At 37.6% G+C, this 23,974-nt stretch overlaps 1 protein-coding gene and 1 non-coding gene across 2 annotated transcripts in view; both read left to right on the top strand.

Annotated features, from left to right (window-relative positions):
• The window catches only part of LOC141431009 (somatomedin-B and thrombospondin type-1 domain-containing protein-like), a 106,072-nt gene that overhangs the window by 40,324 nt on the left and 41,774 nt on the right, over positions 1–23,974 (top strand). Inside the window, 1 exon segment of the mRNA XM_074091940.1 lies at positions 14,060–14,360. Within this exon segment, the coding sequence (XP_073948041.1) occupies positions 14,135–14,360 (226 nt within the window). The 5' untranslated portion in view covers positions 14,060–14,134.
• Positions 13,796–13,867, top strand: TRNAT-CGU (transfer RNA threonine (anticodon CGU)). Its single transcript has one exon. It is a non-coding gene; the product is annotated as a tRNA-Thr (tRNA).

Here is a 23,974-nt window from a genome sequence, read left to right as displayed (position 1 = left end):
AATAATGAGGGCTATCGTTTTTTGTCTCACTAGATGGCGCACTGTTGCGTGAGGTTTTGAAGTATGGCTTTCAAAGTCTGTTATTACGGGCGTGAAAACAAAGTTTAGATTAAAACCGTACCATAAAAATATCGAGCATTCCACAGTGTTGCATAGTCCCCGTTTTGTTCGGAAAAAAGGGAGGACAAAGGTTTCCGAAAGACAAAACTGTCTTAAAACACAGACATTCATTGCCCCGGAGGCCGGAACGCATATTTGCCATAATTAATTTCAGATATTGCAAAATATTCACAAAATTATTCTAATTATAAATAAACTCGCGTAGCTCACCCAAAAACTATGAGATTTGACATTTCGGACTTCGCCTCTAGTGGCGAATTCATACGCGATAGCCCTCATTACCTGTGCCCTTAGTGTAAGTTTGCGATTGCAAAATACGTCTCGATCGCGTTCGCGTTAAAATCTCAATTTGTATGGAAACACAAACATCGCAAACGTTCCGCTAGAGGCGCTGTTCGTGTTTCCATATAAATTGAGATTTTAACACGACGCGATCGAGACGTATTTTGTAACCGAAAACTTACACTAAGGGTACAGTAAGTTTTACATTACCGCATATAGGAACTAACCATAGACTAGAGCAGAGCAGTGTTGCTAGTTTTTATTTTATTTGTCACTGACAGTTGTAGTAGAGAACTCAGAGAACTAGACCGTGCCGTAGGTTTTAGAATAGAAGGACCCTCCTTCCCGTGGGCATCGTAAAAGGTGACTAAAGGATCATAGGCCATTATTGCCTGACGTTTTCTGACGCACGCGATCAATCAAATGACAGATTTTGCATACAAAAACTGTCATTTGGTTGCGATCGCGATCGTCAGAAACGTTAGGCGATACGGCTTCTGACTGGTCTCATTTCCTATGTTTTATAGGTATTTCTAATTTTTGTGCACACAGTCCTTCCATAGATGTCACTACCTGGGTGCGGATGGAACAACTCTTTGTAATATTTTTAAAAATCGTTAATCTTCCACTCGATTTAAGACGTGAGTTATTCGGGTTATTCCATTAAATATTTTTAATAGTATTGTTAAAAATACATTTACCGGCGCTCGTCAGATCTAATACGGATCCAATTAACATTGTTTGTCTGTAAATTAATTATTTGGCGTCTCGGGAGATAATCAATTAAGCTTCTTAACTTTACTGACAGATTAAAATTAGCTGTAATGTAAACTTTGTAGGATACCAGCTGAGATGATCGTGAGCCCCTGTATTAGACGATAGATAATTTATCTGTAGATTTAAGAGCGTTTATACCTGCTTAGCTGGCAACAAAATTTAATGTAAATAAAAATGTGGTCTGTTAGAACTGTTCTTAAATATATGTTAATGTGTCTACTGCAATAATTATTCGTGATAGACTTTTATTTTCTACCGCTAATAAACATTTGTTACTTTTTAAAGAATATAAAAGTCTATCACGAATAATGATTGCAGTAGACACATATAGTGTAGGAAATGAAGCAAGTTGTTGTATGGAGACCCTGCATGCATTAATTTCTCAGTCGATGAAATTTTGCTTGGTTATTGTACTTACCTATTGTATGAGCTTAAACTAACATAATAATATAAATATAAAAAAACACTCCTAAGTTAGGTATTTATACGTAAAAATACAAATCTGTTAATATATTGAATCGAGTAATTCCTCTGTCCAAAATTATTTTACCAAATAAGCTATTTGTATTAGTATGTGATACTAGAAAAAAATCTAAAACTTTTGTCAAACATGAGAATATCTTTTATGATAATTTTCATCGGAAAATTGCTCTGTCATTTTTTTCTTCTTATATTATGATCTTACTAGTAGAATGTAATTTGGCGTAGTGGCTAAGAAAATCCAAAACCTAACCCTCCTTCTTCGCAGTCGGGTAAAAAAATGCATACCTACCTACCCAAATTTATTTATTTTAGAACTATTAAAAACTGAGAGTAGAAAATTTCTCAGCCTGATTTCTTTTTAAATATATACTAAGTAGTCACGTATACACTAAAATCCAAAATATCCAAAAAAAACCCGCTTGTACACCCCGCTCCCTAGACACTGCTCCCGATATGTTTAGTTTTTAATACGATCGTTTTTTTTTTGGATGTTTTTATAGTTGAATGGAAAGACAATTGTGAACTTAATTCAAAAAATTAAATGGATAGAGAAAATTTCCACCGAGTAAAAAGGCAATTTCTGAAAATAGTATAGTACCTACATGGTAATTTTGTTAGATTTTCATTTTGTAGGTATAAAGTGGCAATAAAATGGCATTCCAATGAAAAAAATAGACTGAGCAATTTTCCGGTCCTAGAAACGCCAGAAATATATTTTATTTTATTATATTTTATTAATATTGGTATTTCTGCTTTATTGTTGCAATACGTTGGGTACATGAATATGTCCGGTGAAGAAAGTCAGAACGGAGCATTTTTCCGTACAAAGATATTAACGATTTAAGACTTAAGATATTGACTTAAATCCTATTATTATTATTCTTTGGAAAATACAATACTATTTATTTATTGATAAGTCAAAGTCAAAGTCAAAATATCTTTATTCAATTTAGGCTACAACAAGCACTTATGAATGTCAAAAAAAATCTACCACTCGGAAAAACCTCTGCTGAGAAGAATCCGGCAAGAAACTCAACGAGGTAAGTATATATATTTTTTTTTTAAACAGATTTACAATATTATTAAATGACATGTATGCATCACAAGTATTTAACACAACTTTATTTTTAACACAGCTTTATTTTTAACACAGTAGGTTCGCTATTTGAAGGGATCGCTAATGCGGATCGGAATTATTTCCAAATGTCCATGATATAATCATTAACTTTATAATACGCCTTTGATATTAATGTCTTCTTGACAATAGATCTGAATTTTGTATCCGTTTCATTTATAATATTATCCTACTTTATACTATACTTTATCATACTGTGAATTTTTTTCTGACAGAGCAATTACTGTCGGGGTCTACTACCTTTATTTCCTACACTATTAACTTATATATTAAAAACAGTTCTAACAGACCACATTTTTAATTTTCATTTCATTTTTATGGAATAATCGAGAAAAACGAACAAGAAGGCAAAGTTGCCAGCTCAGCAGGTATAAACGCTCTTGATAAGTAGCAATTATTTTACACTAACCTGCCCGTGACTTCGCCAGTGAAAGATGTGTTTATCGCTATCCCAATTACTGTGATAAAAACTTATTATTGTAATATCCTTCTCAAGGTCTCACACTATCTTTGTACCAAATTGTATTTACAATAAGTACAATACAATACTTTACTGAACACCAACCAACACCAACACCAACACCAACACACAGTAGGTAAGCAGTACAGAAAACATAGGTATATAAAGATTGAAATCAGCTAAGCGATTTGATAAACATGACAAAACTTTCGCTTTTATAGAGGTAATATTAATATTAGCTTTTTTTAAACGTTCCTTTCTACCTCGTGCGTGTAAAATATGGAATGGACTCGCTGCTGGGATTTTTCCATCTAGCTATGATTTGGGTTCCTTGAAAAGGCGAATGTATCGCCTATTGCAAGGCCGGCAACGCACCCGCAGTCCTAATAATGCTGTTGGTGTGCATGAGCGACGGTGATCACTTACCGTCAGGTGACCCGCCTGCTCGTTTGCCAGCTGTTCGATTAAAAAAACTTAAAATCTCACTAATATAATAAATGCGAAAGTTTGTAAGTCTGTTTGTTTATTTGTTTGTTTGTTACTTCATCATGCAAAAACCGCTGAACCGATTTCGATGAGATTCGGTATACAGATAGTTTACATCCCGTGGAAGGACATAGGATAGTTTTTATCCCGGAAAATTGCATAGTTCCCGCGGGACAGTGCAAACCAAATTCTACGGCTAGTTAATGGAATATTTGATTTAACAACTCTTAATATTAGGTAGTTCAATTAAGTGAAAACACGGGCGTTTTTCCGAACTCATGCCAATTAGGTTTACAATAAACGTGTAAAACGAATCAACCGAAAAACAACTTGTCACTTAGCAACCCCACGAACACTCAGTATTAACAATCTCAAATCCGAAGTCGTATGTAAATCGGATCGCAGTATAACAAGCGAACTCTTAACGAGAACCAAGTTAATAATTGTTTAATGTCGTGTAATGTACTTGTATCGCACGTACTTTTACAAGTCTCAAGTTATATAACTTTGTGGGATCAAATTTAAGTAGATGCGTCAACGAGAGCGTTAGGCTAGGTTCACACGGCGACTATTCGGTTCGATATTTTCTCGCATACGGTTTTTCCGTATACGAGACGGCTGTTCACACGGTGCGAGGACCGTTCGGTTTTTTCACGTATGCGCTTCGCGCCCCGCGCCCCGCCCCGCGCGCGTCTCGTTTACGAGAAACTAGTTTGTCCGTGTGAACAAAACAACGTAAACACAAGCGCCACTGTGCATCACATTCGATAATATCGTTTAGAGAATCTCGCATTCTCGGTGGCAAGACCGAGATATACGGTAAAAAATATGTCTCGAATACGAGATTTTCCCGCATAGATGCCGTGTGAACGATTTTCAAAGTTGCCATACAAATTTTGTTGTGACTACGATATTCGATAAAATCTCGTGTACGGTATACCGTAAACGGGAAAAATTGCGCCGTGTGAACCTAGCCTAACGCCCTGTTTACAATATTCTGGTAGATGAAATTGTGGGTACACGGTACTACTGGGTAAGGAACGATTGATTGAATATTGCAGTGTCATGCTCTGCTCTTCGATATATTTAACTGAAAAATAAAATAGGTATAAATAAATAAATATCATGGTACACTTGACACCAATTGACCTAGTCCCAAACTAAGCAAAGCTTGTACTATGGACACTAGGCAACGGATAAACATACTTATATAGATAAATACATACTTAAATACATATTAAACATCCAAGACCCGAGAACAAACATTCGTATTGTTCATACAAATATCTGCACCGGCCGGGATTCGAAACCGGGACCTCAAGCTTCGGTAGTCAGGTAATTATTTAATCAACTTCTTAAATTGAAGAAGTATTACATCAAAATGGAATCATAAAGTAGTAATCTGCCATTTTTGAGCCAGGAGCAGTAAGTTTGATACTACATGATCATTATTTCTGGCGAACACCTCTTAATAAAAATAATCTAGAGCCAATACATTTATACGCCAATTTATTTATTAACATGGTATTTACTTAGGTTATATTATATTTGTTGAATATGTAAAACCTCCATCAATTCGAGACTCAAGTTATAGTTTCTTCTAATAGTCTGTCGTCCTATCTGGCTCATTCCAAATGCGAGCCAATCGTACAAGTCCTAAACCTGATTTATTTTCATTTAATTTATCAATATTCATATCTGCGGTTAAAATAATACTTACTAAAAAAAAACTTATGCGGCGTATTCCAGCTCATTGTTGTTTTAGTTAGTTGATTGAAGTTTACAAATGTTTCCATACTTATTGGTCGATGTTTCAAAATTCTGACGAAAAAGCTTTACAAAAGTGTTCAACTTCAGTCAAATTAAACCAACCAAACTGCTAAGTTTGGTTAGGTGTTTACCTTGCATAGTATTATTGTCATTTTGGTATTTTAGCTGCTAAGATACGGGTTTAGCTTAGCACTTTAAATATTTTTAAAAAAAAACACTGTTTATGATGAAATAAAAACACTTTTTCAAGACTTTTAGAAAAGAGGTGAACATAATTAGCTTAGGTAGATTCTATTTACATTTTGTCTATGAATTAGAAGATCTTAGCTTACACAGCTGAATATTATCGATTGCAAGATAATGTTTTTACTTTACCTTGTCTATCAATCTCAATTCATCTATGATATGAGATTTTAACGCGGTCGTGTACTTTGGGTATGCGAGTGTGGCGAAAGATTTGAGCGAGTGTAACTTTGTTTATTGATTCAACTTGTAGCGTTAACGCAATCTGTAAAGCTGTGCCAAGACTTGTTACCCAGCATATAACCAAGAACATCTAATTATTAAATAACTAATAAAATAAAAGAGAGAGAGCGAGAGAGAGAGAGAAAAAGAAACCTCGCTTCCCCGCTTTCGCTAGTTTCTCCGCTCTGCTTCCCCGTTCTTCTTCCTCGCTCCGCTTCCCAGTTTTTTATGTATGACCGACACGGATACCGCTCAGAAACGCTACCCGCTGGCGTCTATTTTGTAGTCCAAGACGGGCTATGATAGTTGTATGATACCGCTCGGAGACGCTACCCGCTGGCGTCTATTTTATAGTCCAAGACCATCTATGATAGTTGTATGATACCGCTCGGAGACGCTACCCGCTGGCGGCTATTTTGTAGTCCAAGACGGGCTATGATAGTTGTATGATACCGCTCGGAGACGGTACCCGCTGGCGGCTATTTTGTGGTCCAAGACGGGCTATGATAGTTGTATGATACCGCTTGGAGACGCTACCCGCTGGCGTCTATTTTGTAGTCCAAGACTGGCTATGATAGTTGTATGATACCGTTTAGAGACGCTACCCGCTGGCGTCTATTTTGTAGTCCAAGACGGGCTGTGATAGTTGCATGATACCGCTCGGAGACGCCTGCGTTCCGCGTGTAGCTTGCGGCGCGGCGACTGGAGGTAATGTTTTGATTAATAATTCCCAGCTTGTAGCGCCACGCACTTTGAGTAATTAAACCGCTCTGATTCGGGGATAGAGGACCGCTGTGGCTTTCCAGCTTATACATATCTTTAGTGCACCTTTAACCATAGCGTAAGATAAATACATAACCTAGGTTATGGAAAATTCATCAACATCATCGTTGAGTTACCACTAACGGGACTTATCACGCTAAAACACACGATTAATATTTACCTCGACGTTTCAACCACATTACAGTGGCCGTGGTCGCAAACGTGGTGGGGCTACAAATAAAAATGACCAAGTGCGGGTACTTTTTGTTATCAAGTGCGGGTAGTTCGAAGGACTCGCGCTGCTATGTAGACTTGACACCCTACACCTCAGTCAACTCGTGACCACGGCCACTGTAATGTGGTTGTAACGTCGAGGTAAATATTACTCGTGTATTTTAGCGTGATAAGTCTTGTTAGTGGTGTTTTTACTATGAGTAAAAGTCACGAAAGCTTAAGAGAAGTTTTCCTGCCGGCCTTGCCGCCGCGTTAGGTATTCGTTTGGGATATTGCTGTCTTTATCGCTCGTAGCATAAGCGCTCGCAGCCGTCCCCCCCATGCTTTCCGCAACGACGTCCGTAATTTATATCGAGATACCGCCCGGATTGCTACCACCATCTTGCTCGCTAATCCTGCCGTGAAGCAGCAGTGCTTGCACTATTGTGTTTCGGCGTGGAGAGTAAGACAGCCGGTGAAATTACTGGCACTTGAGGTATCCCATCTTAGGCTCTGGGTTGGCAACGCATCTGCAATACCCCTGGTGTTGCAGATGTTTATGGGCGGTGGTGATCGCTTACCATCAGGTGACCCGCATGCTCATTTGCCAGCTATTTGATAAAAAAAGTACCTAAACAAAATCTCAAGACACAAAAACATTACATTGGCTCAGACGTATGTCCTAAATTTAGCACGCTAAGTTTTACAAAGATGACGGCTTGTTAAGATTCGTATCGCTAAAAGTTATAACTACAATTGGTTCCTGCCTCCAAGAACCCATTATAATGTTGTGTTGTTTGTGTTCTGAGAAGTCCCTTCGCATGTTAAACCGTCGTGCTGTCACTTAAAAAGAACAAAAAGGGCTTGTAAAAACCGGACGGTGGAATAAATACAGTCGATGTATCGGCTTGTACCTCTAGATTAAGGGTATTACGTACGTATCAATTTCTTTGGGAGTGTGATTATTTTTAATGATATAATGCGAATACACAAGGATGATTCAGGTGGAGTTCAGGACTAATCCTAATTAACCCTTAATTCTTCTTCTTAACGCTAACTTCAAATATATCTTTATTGTTTGACGAACAGAGTTGTGGAAGAATTGTAAAATATTCAAAAAAAAAATAGAAAGATTATGGATGTTTGAAATTGTCGATAAGACGACCATAAAAGTCTATACAATTTTTATTTCTTGGAAGAGATGGAATGCAAATTTCATTCGTCCTTTTTTAATTTTCAAAAGATATTGTTAATTTTTACGCCATTCATTTTATTATCCAAGTTAAGTTTTTTTAACAGAAAAATTGTATTCCAAGCATATTTCTAATTTACCCTCACTAAAGTTTTAGGTTAGGTTAGGTTTATATGCAGAAATTAGTGAAGATGCGTGCTCTTTTGTTTCTAGTTATTCGTGTGTGCTAAAATTGTGAGAGATAACCGATATATCTACCTGCCACAACAATCAAGCATTTAACTAAACATACCACCCGTCTTCGAATTTGTGTCATACAAATTCCATTGTTCTTGTTGTTCAGTAAACAATGGTTTACTGTATTGTGTTTTGCATTGTCAACGCTCTCCTATCGATGATGGTTTACACGATTCTAGTCTGTTGTTATACTACTAGCTTTTTCCCGAAGCTTTGCTGGCGTGAACTATTAAAATAATATTTTCTCAAAAATGTCCGTAAAAGTTGACATTATTCTTTATATATCAGAAGGTGAAGTGCATAGTTTATGGTCAGCGAAAAATTAAAAAGTATAAAAGATTGCAGGCGGGCTAGCTCGACAATAATAAATTAGCGCGCCTGCAATCAGTCACAATTTTTTTTAAAAGTTAAAAAGGCCATGGATATGTTGGCACAAGTCGTATACAGCCAAGTCTAATGTCCGGTATCAGAAATTTTGTTGGAACTCCGGACTTTTTTTATTGGGTCTGAAACAGCTTGTTGTGTTTTCGGCGGAAAAATACACCTGCTGTTTTTTTTAATGAAAAAAGGCGGGAAAACAGGAAAAGTTTTATTGGAATAAAATTAAATGTCATAACATATTTTGTTGAGAAAAGGTTTACTTATTCTAATTTAGTATTTTTCCTTCACCATTTTTGAGAAAAGCTTTATATTAGTCTCGGCTGGAATAGCAATTACTGACTTCGTATTAGTTAAACGGACTCGCAAGCTCGTCCGTTTAATTCTCATACTCAGCCAGCAATAGCCTACTTCCAGGCCACGACAATAATCCACTATTAGATATCTTGGACTTTTTGTTGCTGATAGTTGAGGCTCTGTCATGTGGCAATTTATTTAGAGGTGGAGGAGTGCGGGTTCAGTATGAAAACATAAGTATAGGAAATTGTGAAGCAAGGTAGATATAGAAGCGTGGTTTATTAATAAGTAAATATCGTATTATATCGGGACAATCGACATCAAGTAACCCAGTCTGAGACTAAGCAAAGTTTTTGTGCTAGGTGTGTGTATACGTAGGCGAAAAAAAAAATTACAATATGACGTTCTTTTAACTATTAAAGCTAGTAAAACGAAATAGGTAGGTAGATGAATTAGAAACGCACAGCTAAAAAAATATGTGGGCTACCTTAATTTTACAGCGATGTAGTGTAGGGTTCCTTGTTAAAGTAGGTTTTTCTAAACGGCATAGAAGATGAGATCTACCGATAATGATACATTTTAATTATAGTATAGCTATCTAAGCTTCAGGTAAAGTGTAAAATGCTTCCATAAAAAATGGTTTGGGCATAACACCATTAATTCGATGCCGCTTTGGATTAAATCTCAATCTGTCAGTTAACTGATGGCGTCGAGGGTCCAATGTTTGCGAAAAAAAATCCCATTAGAACCACTACAACACGGCTTTGCATATTCCAATTAATTATCCGACTGGCCGAAGGAGGATTATGTTTTTCGAGCGTATATGTTTAGATAAGGGGTAGCTGGAAGAGTCAATATGTTGTAGGGTGCGTCATTTTATTTATTTATACAAAAATTTGAAAAAAAATCAGAATGGTAGTAAGTATGTCAAACTTTCAAGGAAAACTATAACGGCTAAGTTTGCTTGATAATTATTAGTAGTTTTACTCTTAAATTGAAAATACAAACTGAAATATATGTGCACAGAAAAACCAGAAAAATAAAACCAGCACTGGAAATCGAACCCAGGTCGTCGGCATCGCAAACATTCCGCTAGAGGCGCTGTTCGTGTTTCCATATAAATTGAGATTTTAACGCGAACGCGATCGAGACGTATTTTGTAACCGAAAACTTACATTAAGGGCACTGCTGTACCACTACGTCATGAGTTTACAGTGACCGTACTCGATAGCGACGGCGTAAATTATTTGTATAGAGAATTGTACAGCGCATCTACAAATAATTTACGCCGTCGCTATCGAGTACCGGTCACTGTAAACTCATGGTAGTGGTACTGTGCCCTTAGTGTAAGTTTTCGGTTACAAAATACGTCACGTTTGCGTTCGCGTTAAAATCTCAATTTGTATGGAAACACGAACATCGCTAACGTTCCGCTGGAGGCGCTGTTCGTGTTTCCATATAAATTGAGATTTTAACGCGAACGCGATCGAGACGTATTTTGTAACCGAAAACTTACACTAAGGGTACTGGTCGAGTATCGCGGCGTGTTCGCCCATCGCCCCTCAATTTCACGCGCGTTACGCTTCAGATTGACAGAGAGTTAGGATAAAATCACATTAAGTTTAGTTTCACATTAAGGTAATAGTACATTGTGTCTTAAGGGTGGTAAATAAGGAATTACGAACGAGAGTCTATTAGAAGCCCGAAGTCGAAGACTGAGGGCTTTAATGAGTCGATGTTCGTAATTCTAGTACGGCCCGTGCGACATACAATGTTTTTCATCACATTTGCGAGTAAAATTTTATGTCGATACCGGTGGCTGCGCTCTTGGCAGCATGTGCCCGACCAGCACGCCAGCATGAGCAGCACGCCATGCAGTAACAAACTCATTTACCGACCACGGGTTTCATGACAAGCACATTAAGGTCGAGGGTTTTATTTGGGGGGATGCACCCAAGGTAGCCTGCATGTTACGACACTGTTTACGAGCAAGTATAATGAAAATTAACATTAACACGGCAGAAGAATAAATGTAGAAAGCTAATGACGTTTAAACTGAGCGGTCAAAACGCTCGAGGATCAATATTTGAGCGTATTTTATTTGATTTACATGGGCATAAGTTTGACCGCTATGTGTGTCAGTGTGTGGCACTGTAGCTCTTAAACGGGTTGACCGATTTGAATGCGGTTTTTTTATTTGAAAGCAGATTTTCTAGCAATGGTTCTAGACATGCTTTATCAAAATCGGTTCAGCCGTTTTTGAGATATTGAACTTTTAAGTGGCAAAGTCGGGGGTTTTCCTACTTTTTGTTGGTAAGGTTATTGACATGGTAGAATATTATGTTACAGTTGCCTGGTCATCTAGTAGAAGTATAGGTACTTAATAAAAATAAAATGCGAAAGTGTGTGTGTTTGTATGTTTGTCCATGTTTCACGTCGAAACGGAGCGACGGATCGACGTGATTTTGGCATAGATATAGTTTATGGGCCAGAGAGTGACACAGGCTACTTTTTATTCCGAAAAAATGCACAGTTCCCGAGGGAACAGTACCCCTAGTGTAATTTTTCGGTTACAAAATACGTCTCGATCGCGTTCGCGTAAAATCTCAATTTGTATGGAAACACGAACATCGCAAACGTTCCGCTAGAGGCGCTGTTCGTGTTTCCATACAAATTGAGATTTTAACGCGAACGCGATCGAGACGTATTTTGTAACCGAAAACTTACGCTAAGGGCACAGGGCGCGATAACCGAATTCTACGCGGGCGAAGCCGCGGGAAAAAGCTAGTAAAAAATAGGAAAAGCCTTTATTTGACCAAGCTACATTTTCATCTTAGTTTCTAGATTTTATTGCTGACTAGTTGCTAGGTAAACATATTTAAATTTCTCTTTCTTTTAATACTAAATGACTTATTTCTAGTTATCTTATTAAAATGCATTAAGCTAGGCCCCCGGGTTGGGTAAGGGCCTCCTCCAAAGATGGCCACTTCCCTCTATCCTGCGCTATTTACCAGCAGTTTGAGGCAGCGACTTTTTTAATCTCATCGTCCTATCCTACCTCATCATCATCCTACGAGTATATACATATAACATCTTAGTATATTTAGGAAGTCTTAATAATAATCGAGAATGTCATCAAATTTTCGCCCATTCATAACAAAATGACGGTCGAATATTCGCCCGAATACTTTATTCAGAACGGACCCTAAAAACGACAAAGAAAAATCGCGTCGACTTATCTCTGTAACCAATCAGTAGCTAATGACAGTAACATGTAGCAGTGGATGGCAAGTGGCGAGTTATCGCGAGGTCGACGACCGGTGTAGGACACCAGCTATAATTAGACTTTAAAAGGGTGTTGGAAAAATTTGGCCTTTTTATAGGACTTCGGTGAAAGAGTTGACAAAAGGTGTTGAATGTTTGTTTATGTTTGTGTTAAGCTTTAGTTCAGGGTAGAAAATATGAACTGCCTACATAATTATGTGAAAAAGTTTAGATTTTTTTTCCTTCGATGAAGTAATACAAAAAAAAAATGGCGATTTAAGTACGATGGCAATTTACACCAAAGAAACGTATTTTTACCGTGTGTATCGAATATAATGTAAATAAATAAACCTCTCTTTTCTCTCTCGCTCTCAATAAACCCACTTATAGGTACCTGTACCTACACAAAAAGATTTCGTTAAATTGAATAGGTAGATACCTACTTTTCTTTTTAGGGTTTCGTAGCCAAAATGGCAAAAACGGAACCCTTATAGTTTCGCCATGTCTGTCTGTCTGTCTATCCGTTCGCGGCTTTGCTCAGGGACTATCAATGCTAGAAAGCTGTAATTTTGCACGAAAATAAGTAAAGTATGCCGACAAAATGATACTTACAATAAAAAAATAAAAAAAAAATTTTTTAGAGTACCTCCTCCCATAGACGTAAAGTGGGAGTGTTTTTTTTTATCATCCAACCTTGTAGTCTGGGGTATCGTTGGATAGGTCTTTTAAAACCATAAGACGATTTTTCGATTCAGTGATTTGTTTGAAAATAATTCAACTTTAAAGTGCACATTTTCATTAAAATCGAGCGTCCCCCCACCTCTAAAATCTAAACCGGTGGGTGGAAAAAATTGAAAAAATTCAGGATGGTAGTAAGTATATCAAACTTACAAGAAAAACTATAACGGTTAAGTTTTCTTGAGAATTATTAGTACTTAGTTTAAGAGTAAATAGCAGCCTAAGGTAAGGTATAAAATATACCTAAACTTAGAATACTTATTCCGTACAAAATACGAAGTCCTTAGAAAAATATTTCTTAATTTTTTCTTAATGGCTACCGAACCCTATTTCGGGCGTGTCCGACACGCTCTTGGCCGCTTTTTTTTTAGTCGGTCAACTCTGGTTTTAATACCCACATACTGCAATAAAGTCTCGATTTAGTAAGTATTAAGCTTAGTTCAATAATGTCAAAATGTATCCATACCAAACTTAGACTTAATTGTCCAGCAAGTGAAGTCCTTAAACCAGGGTTAAAGTAGACGGTTCCATACAGTTTGCAATTAACATACTTACTTCTATTAAACCGCGCTTATAAATAATGACTATAACTAGATTCAATATTTTATATGCGTAAAGAAAGATGCTAGCGGCTCTGACTACTGCATAATGTTAAAAAAAAATTGAAATAGGTACTTTTTTCATTGTAATAAATGAGTTGAGCAAGTGTACGCCTATTTCGTCACCTCTTACGTAAGCCTCTTTAGCTCAGTGGTAGAGCACTGGTCTCGTAAACCAGGGGTCGTGAGTTCAAACCTCACAGGAGGCACTGGTACAAATTACTTTTTGCTTTTTTTTTGACGTTCTTTTTTACTCTTTTCCAATTTTTACGAACAAAAAAAAAACAGAAAAATATTCGAACTATTTCTAAAGCCTTTTCAATCCATTCCCAGTTTCCAAAGCTCAATATGTTTCACGAAGTTTTATAAAAGCCTATACCGAACTTTCTCTTTGGTTTCAGATCTGCAAATCGGAATGCAAAGTTGCTGGCTTCTAAATTAAAAATAAAATCAGTGTTTTAAAAAAAAGTGCCACAATGCTGCGGTACTGGTTGTGTTTCGTTTTTTTCTTGGCGGGCAACTGTGGCGCTAATTATTGTAGGGACGCCAACCTTTGTTGTCCGGGGCGGGACAGTTCCTGTGTGGTGCAGAAGGCGCATCAGAACGCCATTATTGAGGACCTCACGGACAAGCCGTGCTATTGTGACCACGCTTGCTTGAAATTGGGAGATTGCTGTCCCGACTTTAGAGAAACTTGTGGAGGTAAGTGTAGATTTCTTTATGACGCATTGGCGTTAACTTACTTCTAACGCGTTTTGATAAACATTATTTTGCTGGGTATACGAACACATTAGGATAAGGTTTTTTTTCTGTTCCGTATTTTTTATAATTAAATGATAAAAATATAAAAAAATAGCCAAAAAAATGTTAAATAAAATAAAATTGACAAGTAAATTAATTAATGAATAACCCCCTTATTCATAAAACTTAACAAGCCTATGTTAACTAACAAATGCTTTGTCCCTTTCTAACAAATACAAATGTCGAAGTGACAGATAAGGAGAAACGAATTTTAGCGGCATTTTAACTAAAATAGGTTTGATTGTCGTTTATGAATAAGGGGGTAAGTCTCTTTTGCCTTGGTGGGTTTGAAGTCTATGGGGGGTATACTCGTATATCCAACAGTGGACATCCTATGGCTGATTATGATGACTATAATAATGTTTTTTGATAATGTAACTGATGGATTAATAATAATGTTTTTGGGACACTACACTATTATATCATTAGGTACTCTCAAAACAGCCCTCTCGTCTCATTACTTGGCCAGCGACAACAGTTTTTAATCTAAACAAGCAGTTAACGACGTTCCTGTTTAACGGAGTATCCCGTTACACTCGTTAAGGCAGAAATAAAGGCACGACAAGTTAAAAAAGCGGTGAAGCGCAAGTCCGACTCGAACACAAAGGGTTCTGTGCCGTCACAAACTTTAGTTTGGGGTAAACCGTTTAAGTTGCAATATTTAAACGAATACCTACTGAGATAAAGCGTAGGTATTAGGTACCTACTTATAAAAAGTATAATTAAGTATGGAACACAATAATAAATTAAAATTAGACTAATTAAAAAATATTAATAAAAGTAAAACAAACTAATAGGTGGTAAGGTAGGTACTTGTGCAGGGTCCGCCCGGATTGCTACCACCATCTTGCTCGCTAATCCTGCCGCGAAGCAGCAGTGCTTGCACTGTTGTGTTTCGGCGTGGAGAGTAAGACAGCCAGTGAAATTACTGGCACGTGAGGTATACCATCTTAGGCCTCTAGGTTGGCAACGCGTCTGCAATACCCCTGGTGTTGGAGATGTTTATGGGCGGTGGTGATCTCTTACCATCAGGAGACCCACTTGCTCGTTTTCCATCCAGTCGTATAAAAAAAAACTAAACTATAACTAAAAGAAAATTGAAAAAGTATCCCCCCGCGGCATGGACCCAAAGATGCTGGCAGCATTTCCTCGCTGTATAGCAATGCTTTTAAAAATAAAAGTTATATACGAAATAAAAAGTGATATAGCTGTCATCCTGTATGACTAGGTATTGAAAGGATTTAAATATTTTTGACTGTATGTATAGTCACCTGGATTACCTATATCTGCCACAACGGGGAATGCAAAATATCTGACACGTCCTAACGGCCCTAGAAATCGAGTCGTATCAGATATTTATGCACGCTTTGCTGTGTCAGATATTGGTGCTGGTGACTGTACCACCATACAAAATTTATCACTAATAGACCTACCACTACACACTTTGTGTTGGTTTATCTTTTTCTAACAGTACCTAAGCATATGAATGTAGTTAGAATTTTGGATGTTAATGCCATTAGTGCCACAGTGAATATTAATATCGGAATCGATAAAAACAGTGAAAAGACAAGTTTCTTCTATTCCAAACTTTTTTAATCCGAAGGTATCTTACAGCATTCGTTCATTATTACAGCAGCTACAGTAAGTTCAGTAGTGGCTGCGTAAAACGAAACTAGTGTGCTCATCATAAATATAATGCGGAAACTCACGTCTTAAAATTTTAGCTCGACATGTTTCGGGCTATCCGTAGCCTTTCGTTTAAATGCGAATCAAGACAGCTACGGATTAGCCCGAAACATGTTAAACTCGTTTAATCGTGAGTGGCTGCGTTAAAACGGTTGAAAAGATACAATCTGACACAAGAACAGGCAGGCGGAGCCTGGGTATCTGTGTCTCGTTGGCTCTTTTCATGTACTTATGGAACCCTAAAAAGATAATGCTAAAGACGACATTTAAGTTACCAAGGAAATGGAATATTTCTTCATTTAATTTTCTTTAAGGAATTCGTTTTAGATTTTCAAATTCAAATTCAAATGATTTATTCAGTAAGTACCTAGGCGGCAATAGGCTCTTTTACACATTTTTTTTAAACTACCAGCGCTTTCGGAAATACCATCATTGCCAAGAAGAATGCGCCGCAAGAAAATGGGCAGAAAATTTTTTTTTTTTCAAAATATAATTGGTAAATATATAGAGTATAAAAGTATAGAAAAAATTACATGACAAAATAAAAATAAAAACAAGTTTCATTAAACAATAGAACAATTTTCATTGCATATACTTACCTTACCTACGAAAGAGAAGAGCGAATTCGATGTAAGTATCTATTCTTTATTTAAACGCTTAGAGCAACACGGGCTTCCTTGCTCTAAGTTTTAGATAACCGAAGTATCCATCCACAATTTTACTTGTGGTATTTTTATTAAATTCAACTATTTCCTGGGTTTATTTTTAATTTTCGTTAGCTTATAAGACCCCTGGTTGTGATGAATTCGTATTTACTTCAACGAAAAACATTTTGCTATTATATTTGACAGGCGTGCTTAGTTATAACTTTCAGTTCAGTGTTGTTTACTTATTGTTTGAGTTTCATTCCGCCGTGGATTCTTCTTTTGAAAGTTTTTGCCGATTCTTACGCAACAAAGATTTTTTGACATTAATAAATACTTTTTAAAGCCTAATTTGAATAATTGTATGTTTTGGCTTAGGTTGACTTGACTAAATTTAGGATCCTAAATAATTTAGAATCCTAATTTAGGAAAGTGTAATCGCGTTTAGTATTTGGCTAAACTACCCTCCCTAGTACCGTCCCTTTCACTCTCGTATTAAATAGTATAAGCGTCAGAAGGACGGAACGACACGAACTTCGATTTTGAAATTTCGTAGTAGCCCTGCAGTTTTGTTTTAAGTTGACTCTTTAAAAATCCATAGATAGAAGTGAGTACCTACTATAAGTAAGTCTGGTCGTCCGTTTCTAAACCCCCTATTTATAAACGCTTGTTACTCTCGTTTACCGTTAACTACTTCAACTTTGCCCTCTGGCCCCAACATTGCCTGATTTGACTTGGAGTCGATAACTTAGCACTCAGGTTTTAAACTTTTATCTACACGGGAATTATTATTACTAAGGGTGCTGAGTTATCGACTCTAAATCGAATCAGGCAATGTTGGGCCCAGAGGGCAAAGTTGAAGCAGTATACGGTATCAGAAAATATTGGAGACGTCAAGGCCGCCACGCCAAGCTGAACTGGGACTGGGCCGGACGGACATGCACCCGGACTGATGGGCACGAATCGTAACCTTCTGTCTGTCTGTCCGTCCGTCCGTATGACACAGGCATTTTACTCGAAAACTTCAAGATGTATATCAATGAAATTTGGAGTACAGATGTCTTGTAAAAGCCGCTATTTAGTTTTGTAGTTAAATTACAAAAATAAATATTTATAGGAGGGTCACTCCATACACGTAACAGAAATTGAAAAAAAAAAATTATCTCTCATCAACGTGTGACACGTAGTTCGCCAGCTCTATTGAAAAGATATTAAGGTTTCCAAAAAAAAATTTGATTAAGTGAAGTTATCCGGAAATAAAGTAGCAAAACTTATGTCCCCCCCTCTATCTTGTAAACCGTTTGTCCAAAAAATATGCAGAAAATATGGAAAGGTAACGCTTATTAAATACTTTTAACGAAAATTGGTTTCAACATGATCGGCTATACCGTTTTTGAGTTATTGCCGAAAAACTGCGCTTCTCAACAAAAGGACGTAAGTGCCGTGAAGATACTTTTTTTTGTAATGGCTACGGAACCCTATTTTGGGTGTGCCCGATACGTTCTTGGCCGGGTTTTTTCTTCATGTGATATAATTACTTATCGGCAAAATTGTTCTATACTTGCACAGCACCTGTAAACAAGAGTGTCAAATCCCGGGTTATCTTTCCACACAAACGGTTTAATTTCCCTGGTAGGGCGCCATGTTTTATTTGGCGAGTAATAAGACGGGCTAATCCCGGTAAGCTGTTGAGCCCTGCTCCCGTTTTGCATACACGTTATGACTGTTTTTTTGTAACATCGGCAATGAAAGTTTAAAAAAACCGGTCAAGGGTGTGTCGAACTCGCGCACCGGAGGTTCCGTACAAATTTGTAGGTACCTATTTAAGAATATCCAGTCCAAATTTCGTAGTTCTAATTAGATCAACGGAAAATACTTTTTAAGTTTTTATTCCCTTGAGAGTGTCGAAATGTCTATCTACGTTTTTTGCGGCGTAAACGGCCGTATCTTTTTTTTAAGTTAACTTAGAATATTGTTTTTTTTCGTTCCCAAGATAAAGAGACTTGACAAAGTGATCCTATAAGATCCTATAGGTTCCGTTCCGTTTTTTCTTTTTGAGGTACGGAACCCTGAAAAACGGCCAAGTGTGCGTCGGACTTGTTCATCGCAGGTTCTCTAACTTTGTAGTATCCGCACAACTTTGTAGGTATCCAATGTGGAAAGAGGTACGATACAGATACTCTTATCTCTCCAGGCTGGTATTATACCTACCTGGGGACCGAAGTCGGGGAGCGTCAGAAGTTCGCACTTCGATAGCGAAATTTAGGATTTGGAGTTTCTATATTTGCTCACTAGATGGCGTGAGGGTCGCTCGCTGCGCTATGAATATCCAGTATTGGCAGAGCCGCGCAGCGCTTCTAAACAAAATGTACCTACGCCTTAAACCTTTTCCAGGCCCCGCGAATTTAGATGTGCTACCACTAAATAAATCATAGTTTTATGTTGTATACCTGTGAGGGAGTAATTTAAAAACGAATAATATTTTTAACGAATTCAAATGATTTTGTACTATATCGAAAATACAAACTGAAACATAGATGCACAGAAAAACCAGAAAAAGAGACCAGCGCTGGGGATCGAACCCAGGTCCTTAGCATTCCGTGCTGCGTGCTATACCTCTACACCACCACTGGACAGAAGAACAAAGGCCTCCCCCTAGAACGCCACAAAAAACGACAACTCACCACTTGCATCCACCGGTTACCTACAAGTCTCACGATGTCGTCAATCCACCTGGTGGGAGGCCTGCCAACGCTTCGTTTTCCGGTTCGTGGTCGCCACTCGAGGACTTTTCTCCCCCAACGGTTATCTGTTCTTCGAGCGATGTGACCCGCCCATTGCCGCCAATATGGTTTTTTATCTGAATTAAATAAATGGAATTGAATTGCCACTTCAACTTGCATATTTTCCAGCTATGTCGGTGACTTTAGTTCTTAGACGAATTTCTGTACCTACCAGGCTAGGCTAACTAATCTGCTTTAATATTTCATATAACATTTTACATTAGGTAAATTATATTAGGTACTGCTTTTGCTTTAAACATAACGGAATAATATCGTACATTACCTACCAGGAAGCAATCGTATAAACCTTCAAATTTTTAATTGATGTTTTTTTAAGTTTTAAATTTTACTTTGTTTTGCTTACTGTACCGGGCACATAACCTTTCGTTTTAATACGTTTTTTTAATACCCACCCTTACAGGGCACAGCTGCCGACTCCCACTCGTTCTTGCTTCTAAGTACCTACTTACTCTTCGTACGGACTGGGTACGAAACAAAGGGCTAGTAACGTAGCCGAATTATATTTATTTAATTGAGTTAAGGCTATAACACATAAATAAATTACGATTAGTTATTTGGAGTCTTTTTGTATTTTTTATTTCAACTCCAAATTTGTTACTTTTACGGTCATCCCGTAAAACCATCGAAAATACAAACTGAGACATGGATGCACAGAAAGTGTGTTACGTCTCTCGATGAGAGCGGAACATAGATTTCGCTAGTGCTGCTGCTTAAGTAGCGTAGCGTAGTAGAAATAAGCAACCTGAGATATGCGTGCATAGGAGAAATTCGTGTCTGTACTCCTGTCCAGTGGTAGTGTAGGGGTATGGCACGCAGCGCTGGTCTCTTTTTTCTGATTTTTCTGTGCATCCATGTCTCAGTTTGTATTTTCGATACAATAAATAATATTAATTAGCATATCTTAATTAGTCATGCGAACAGTATAAATAAAACATTGAAATTAATAAATACCAGCTTATTGCCCGCTACTCGAATTCATTTATCGCTATCCCATGGGAACTATGCAGTTTTCCGGGATAAAACTATCCTATGTCCTTCCCCCGGAACTCGAACTATGTGTAGGTATACGTATTTCATCTAAATCGGTTCAGCAGTTTAGACGTGATGGGGTAAACCGGTTCAGCGTAACCAGGGTTTGGGTATCAAACAAACAGACTTACAAACTTTCGCATTTATAATTTTAGTGGGATTGCAATGGCCCTAGGTCAATCGAATGGCCCCTTTAAAAAAATAATTGGTAATGATATGATATATATGATGATGTAAGATGGTAGTTTGGTGATCATTGGTCATGTTATGAGAATTTGTTTAGATGTGTGTTTCACTTTCGTAGGACAATTTTGTTTTAGTACATATAAGCGTACCTATAGTGTAGGTATATTTTTGTTATACCTAAAAACTTTAAGGTTAGTTTGTGAAGGCCTAAGTTAACATTACTTTCATATGTTTCCTTAAAAAATTACTACTTTTTTCCTTACAAATAAATCTGTAATGTATAACTATATGATCGCTTTACAGCACGAAAACCAACGTCTGGCTACTTTTATTAAACGACTTCAAAAAAAGAGGAGGTTCTATGGTCCACTGATTGTATTTTTTTTATGTATGTTCACCGATTAATCAGTACTCTTCTGAGGTGGTTCCATCGTCACCAAGTCAAGATCTGACAATGGGATCCTAGGGAAATCGAGGGCAACCCTCAAATTTTATAGGAATAGGTACCTAAATACTCAGAAACAGTAATTGCTACGCAGTATTAGCTTAAAACTAGAATCACCTAAAAAGGGAAGGTTATTTCATCCGAAATGTTTGTTTTTATGTGCGCGATTTTCTCAGAAATGAAACGGAAAATTTTATGATTCTGACTGAAGTACGTACTTACATGTACTTATCTAACCGTATTATAACTGGAAGAATCTAATATAAAATTTAGTAGGTATTTTGCTGAGAGCTATGCTCGAGGTTTCTTTACGGGATCGAATCATAAATGAGGTGATACCTACGTAAAAGAACGAGGGTCACATAGACAATAATTCGCTTGTCTATGTGACCCTCGTTGAAGTGGCAATGGGCAGGCCATATAGCACGAAGAACGGATGGCCGTTAGGGCTGAAAAGTTCTCAAATGGAGACCGCGGATCGGCAAGCGCAGCATAGGACGTCCACCAACGAGATGGATGGATGGATGTTAAAGTCGCGGGTTCAAGGTGGATGCAGGCCGCTTCCGACCGAAGCGACTGGGGTCTATTTAGGAGGCTTACGTCAACAGTGGACGTCCTACGGCTGATATGATGCTGGTGATAAGAAAGAACGTGTTTAATTTAGTCCCCAGAAAGCGCAGGACATCGCGGGATGTCCATTTAATGTTATAAGTAAGTACCGACCCCCTCCCCCTGTCTTCCCAGAGTACATTTTTTTAAAAGGTCGCTAACCAGAGGCAGCTAAAAATTTTCAGCTCCATTTCCCAAAAACTACACCACGATTTATAAACCTGCAGTGAAAACTTACCTAACTGATAGTTAACACTAATTTTTTGAGTTTAAAAGTTTACCTACTTAGCGCCCGTGATCACGAGTTGGCGAAGTGTAGTGTATCAGAAGATACAATAAATACATAAAAAAAGATGTCTAGTAATCCTGGTTAAGTACCTACCGAAATATATTAGTTATGAGTGAGAATCGTTCGCCAGTTTAAAACATTATTTTAAGCCCATTTATATTCAAAATCTGGCGCAATTTATTCAAAAAACCTAAATGAATTCTTACCTAAAAATGCGGGCCGGAGCATCAGTAAATTTTGCTAAAGTGTTCTGGAGATCTGCTAACAAGATAGGCCTACTGTATTTATATGTTGTTATAAAGGCTCGACACCACCGCGACACCATACGTTTTATGGGCATCTTGGGGTAGGTACGCGGTAAAACAGTTTCCTGCTTATTTGGCAGCGGTGAGTGCCAAAGAGGATAAGGTACGAGTATATATAAAATAGGTACTAGCTGTGTCCTAGGACTTTGTCTGCAAAGGATTCATTTGTCTACTTCAGAACAACTGTGCCAAATTTCATGACACAGTGTACATAACGGTCGAGATTTCAAGATTCTATCCCGATACCATCGGAATATCGGGATAAAAAGTAGCCTGTGTGTTATTCCAGGTGTCCATTGCAACTAGTACGTACCAAATTTTATCTAAATTCTAATATCATAATGTTATAATGTAATATTTGTCATAATGTGTTGTTTGTCATAACTCTATTTTTCTCTGAGTCCGACAATTGCTCAAAATTGTTATAAAAAGAAACCTAAACCTAACCTACAGAGTTCTACAGGATGACCATTTAAAAATATCTGAAAAAATTACGAAATATATTTATCACATTATGACTGTAAAAATATATGCAATTAGATACCTACACACCCAGGAAAGTTACTATAAATCTGCGAAGCAATAAAAGCGAAAATCGGAAAGTATGTATTGTTTTCGACATCGATGGCGATCCGTTTTCATTTATGTGCGTGTTTTCGTCTTTACTACATTTTTGCGTTCCTTTCGACACAGATAGATTTCATTCCTGGGGGGCTACTGCGTCTCGCTGACGCTTTTAATAATTTAATACGAGAGTGAGAGTGTCGATACGATGCGAATTTCGATTTTCGAATTTCGTAGTAGCCCCCCTGTACGACATCTTCAGATCAGAGTGTTCGCCAAATAGAAGGCAAATGAGGCTTGGTGCTCTCGTGTTTATACACGGAGCAATTTCGCGGCAAATTTCCATAGGCTGAAGCCACACTGAAGATGCGTTTAGTGGGAAGCATTCAACCCTTAGCATTCAGCGCCTTGAATATAGGGGAGATGCGTGGAATATGAATAATGATCCCTTAGAGGTAAAATGATTCCCAATCGTATTATTATTATTAATTAATATTATGGCAGCGATATTTCCGAATTACTACCCATTGGCACAAAACACAGATAGTTCAGAAGTCAATCTCCTGTGTGTACTTCACTTTTCATACCTACGCTCGGCGGTCGCTCTAAGGTTGTCAACTATGGCTTATGCACCAAAAAACTGTCGTTAGTGGCACTCGTATCTAGTTGTTTGATTATTGTTGAGAATAAATCGGGAAGAATGGAAATATAAATTAATAACTAAAATATTTAATTTTAATGTCATTGTTATCTATATTAATAATTTCGTCAAGGGGTAAGATAGACTCGAACGAAATGCACATCAAATTGAAGAGCGTAAAAAATTAGTCAATCCGAGTCGACAACTTGTATTATAATGTTGTCACAGAAAAATATCTTGCGACGATTTCGTTAATGGCGAAATTCACGATTATTAACGCGGGTAGTTTGGGCGCCGGTGTCAGTTCGTCGGGT

Source organism: Choristoneura fumiferana, chromosome 9 (genome assembly GCF_025370935.1).
Source record: "Choristoneura fumiferana chromosome 9, NRCan_CFum_1, whole genome shotgun sequence".
Classification (NCBI taxonomy): Eukaryota; Metazoa; Arthropoda; class Insecta; order Lepidoptera; family Tortricidae; genus Choristoneura; species Choristoneura fumiferana.
This window is presented reverse-complemented; position numbering and strand designations above follow the sequence as displayed.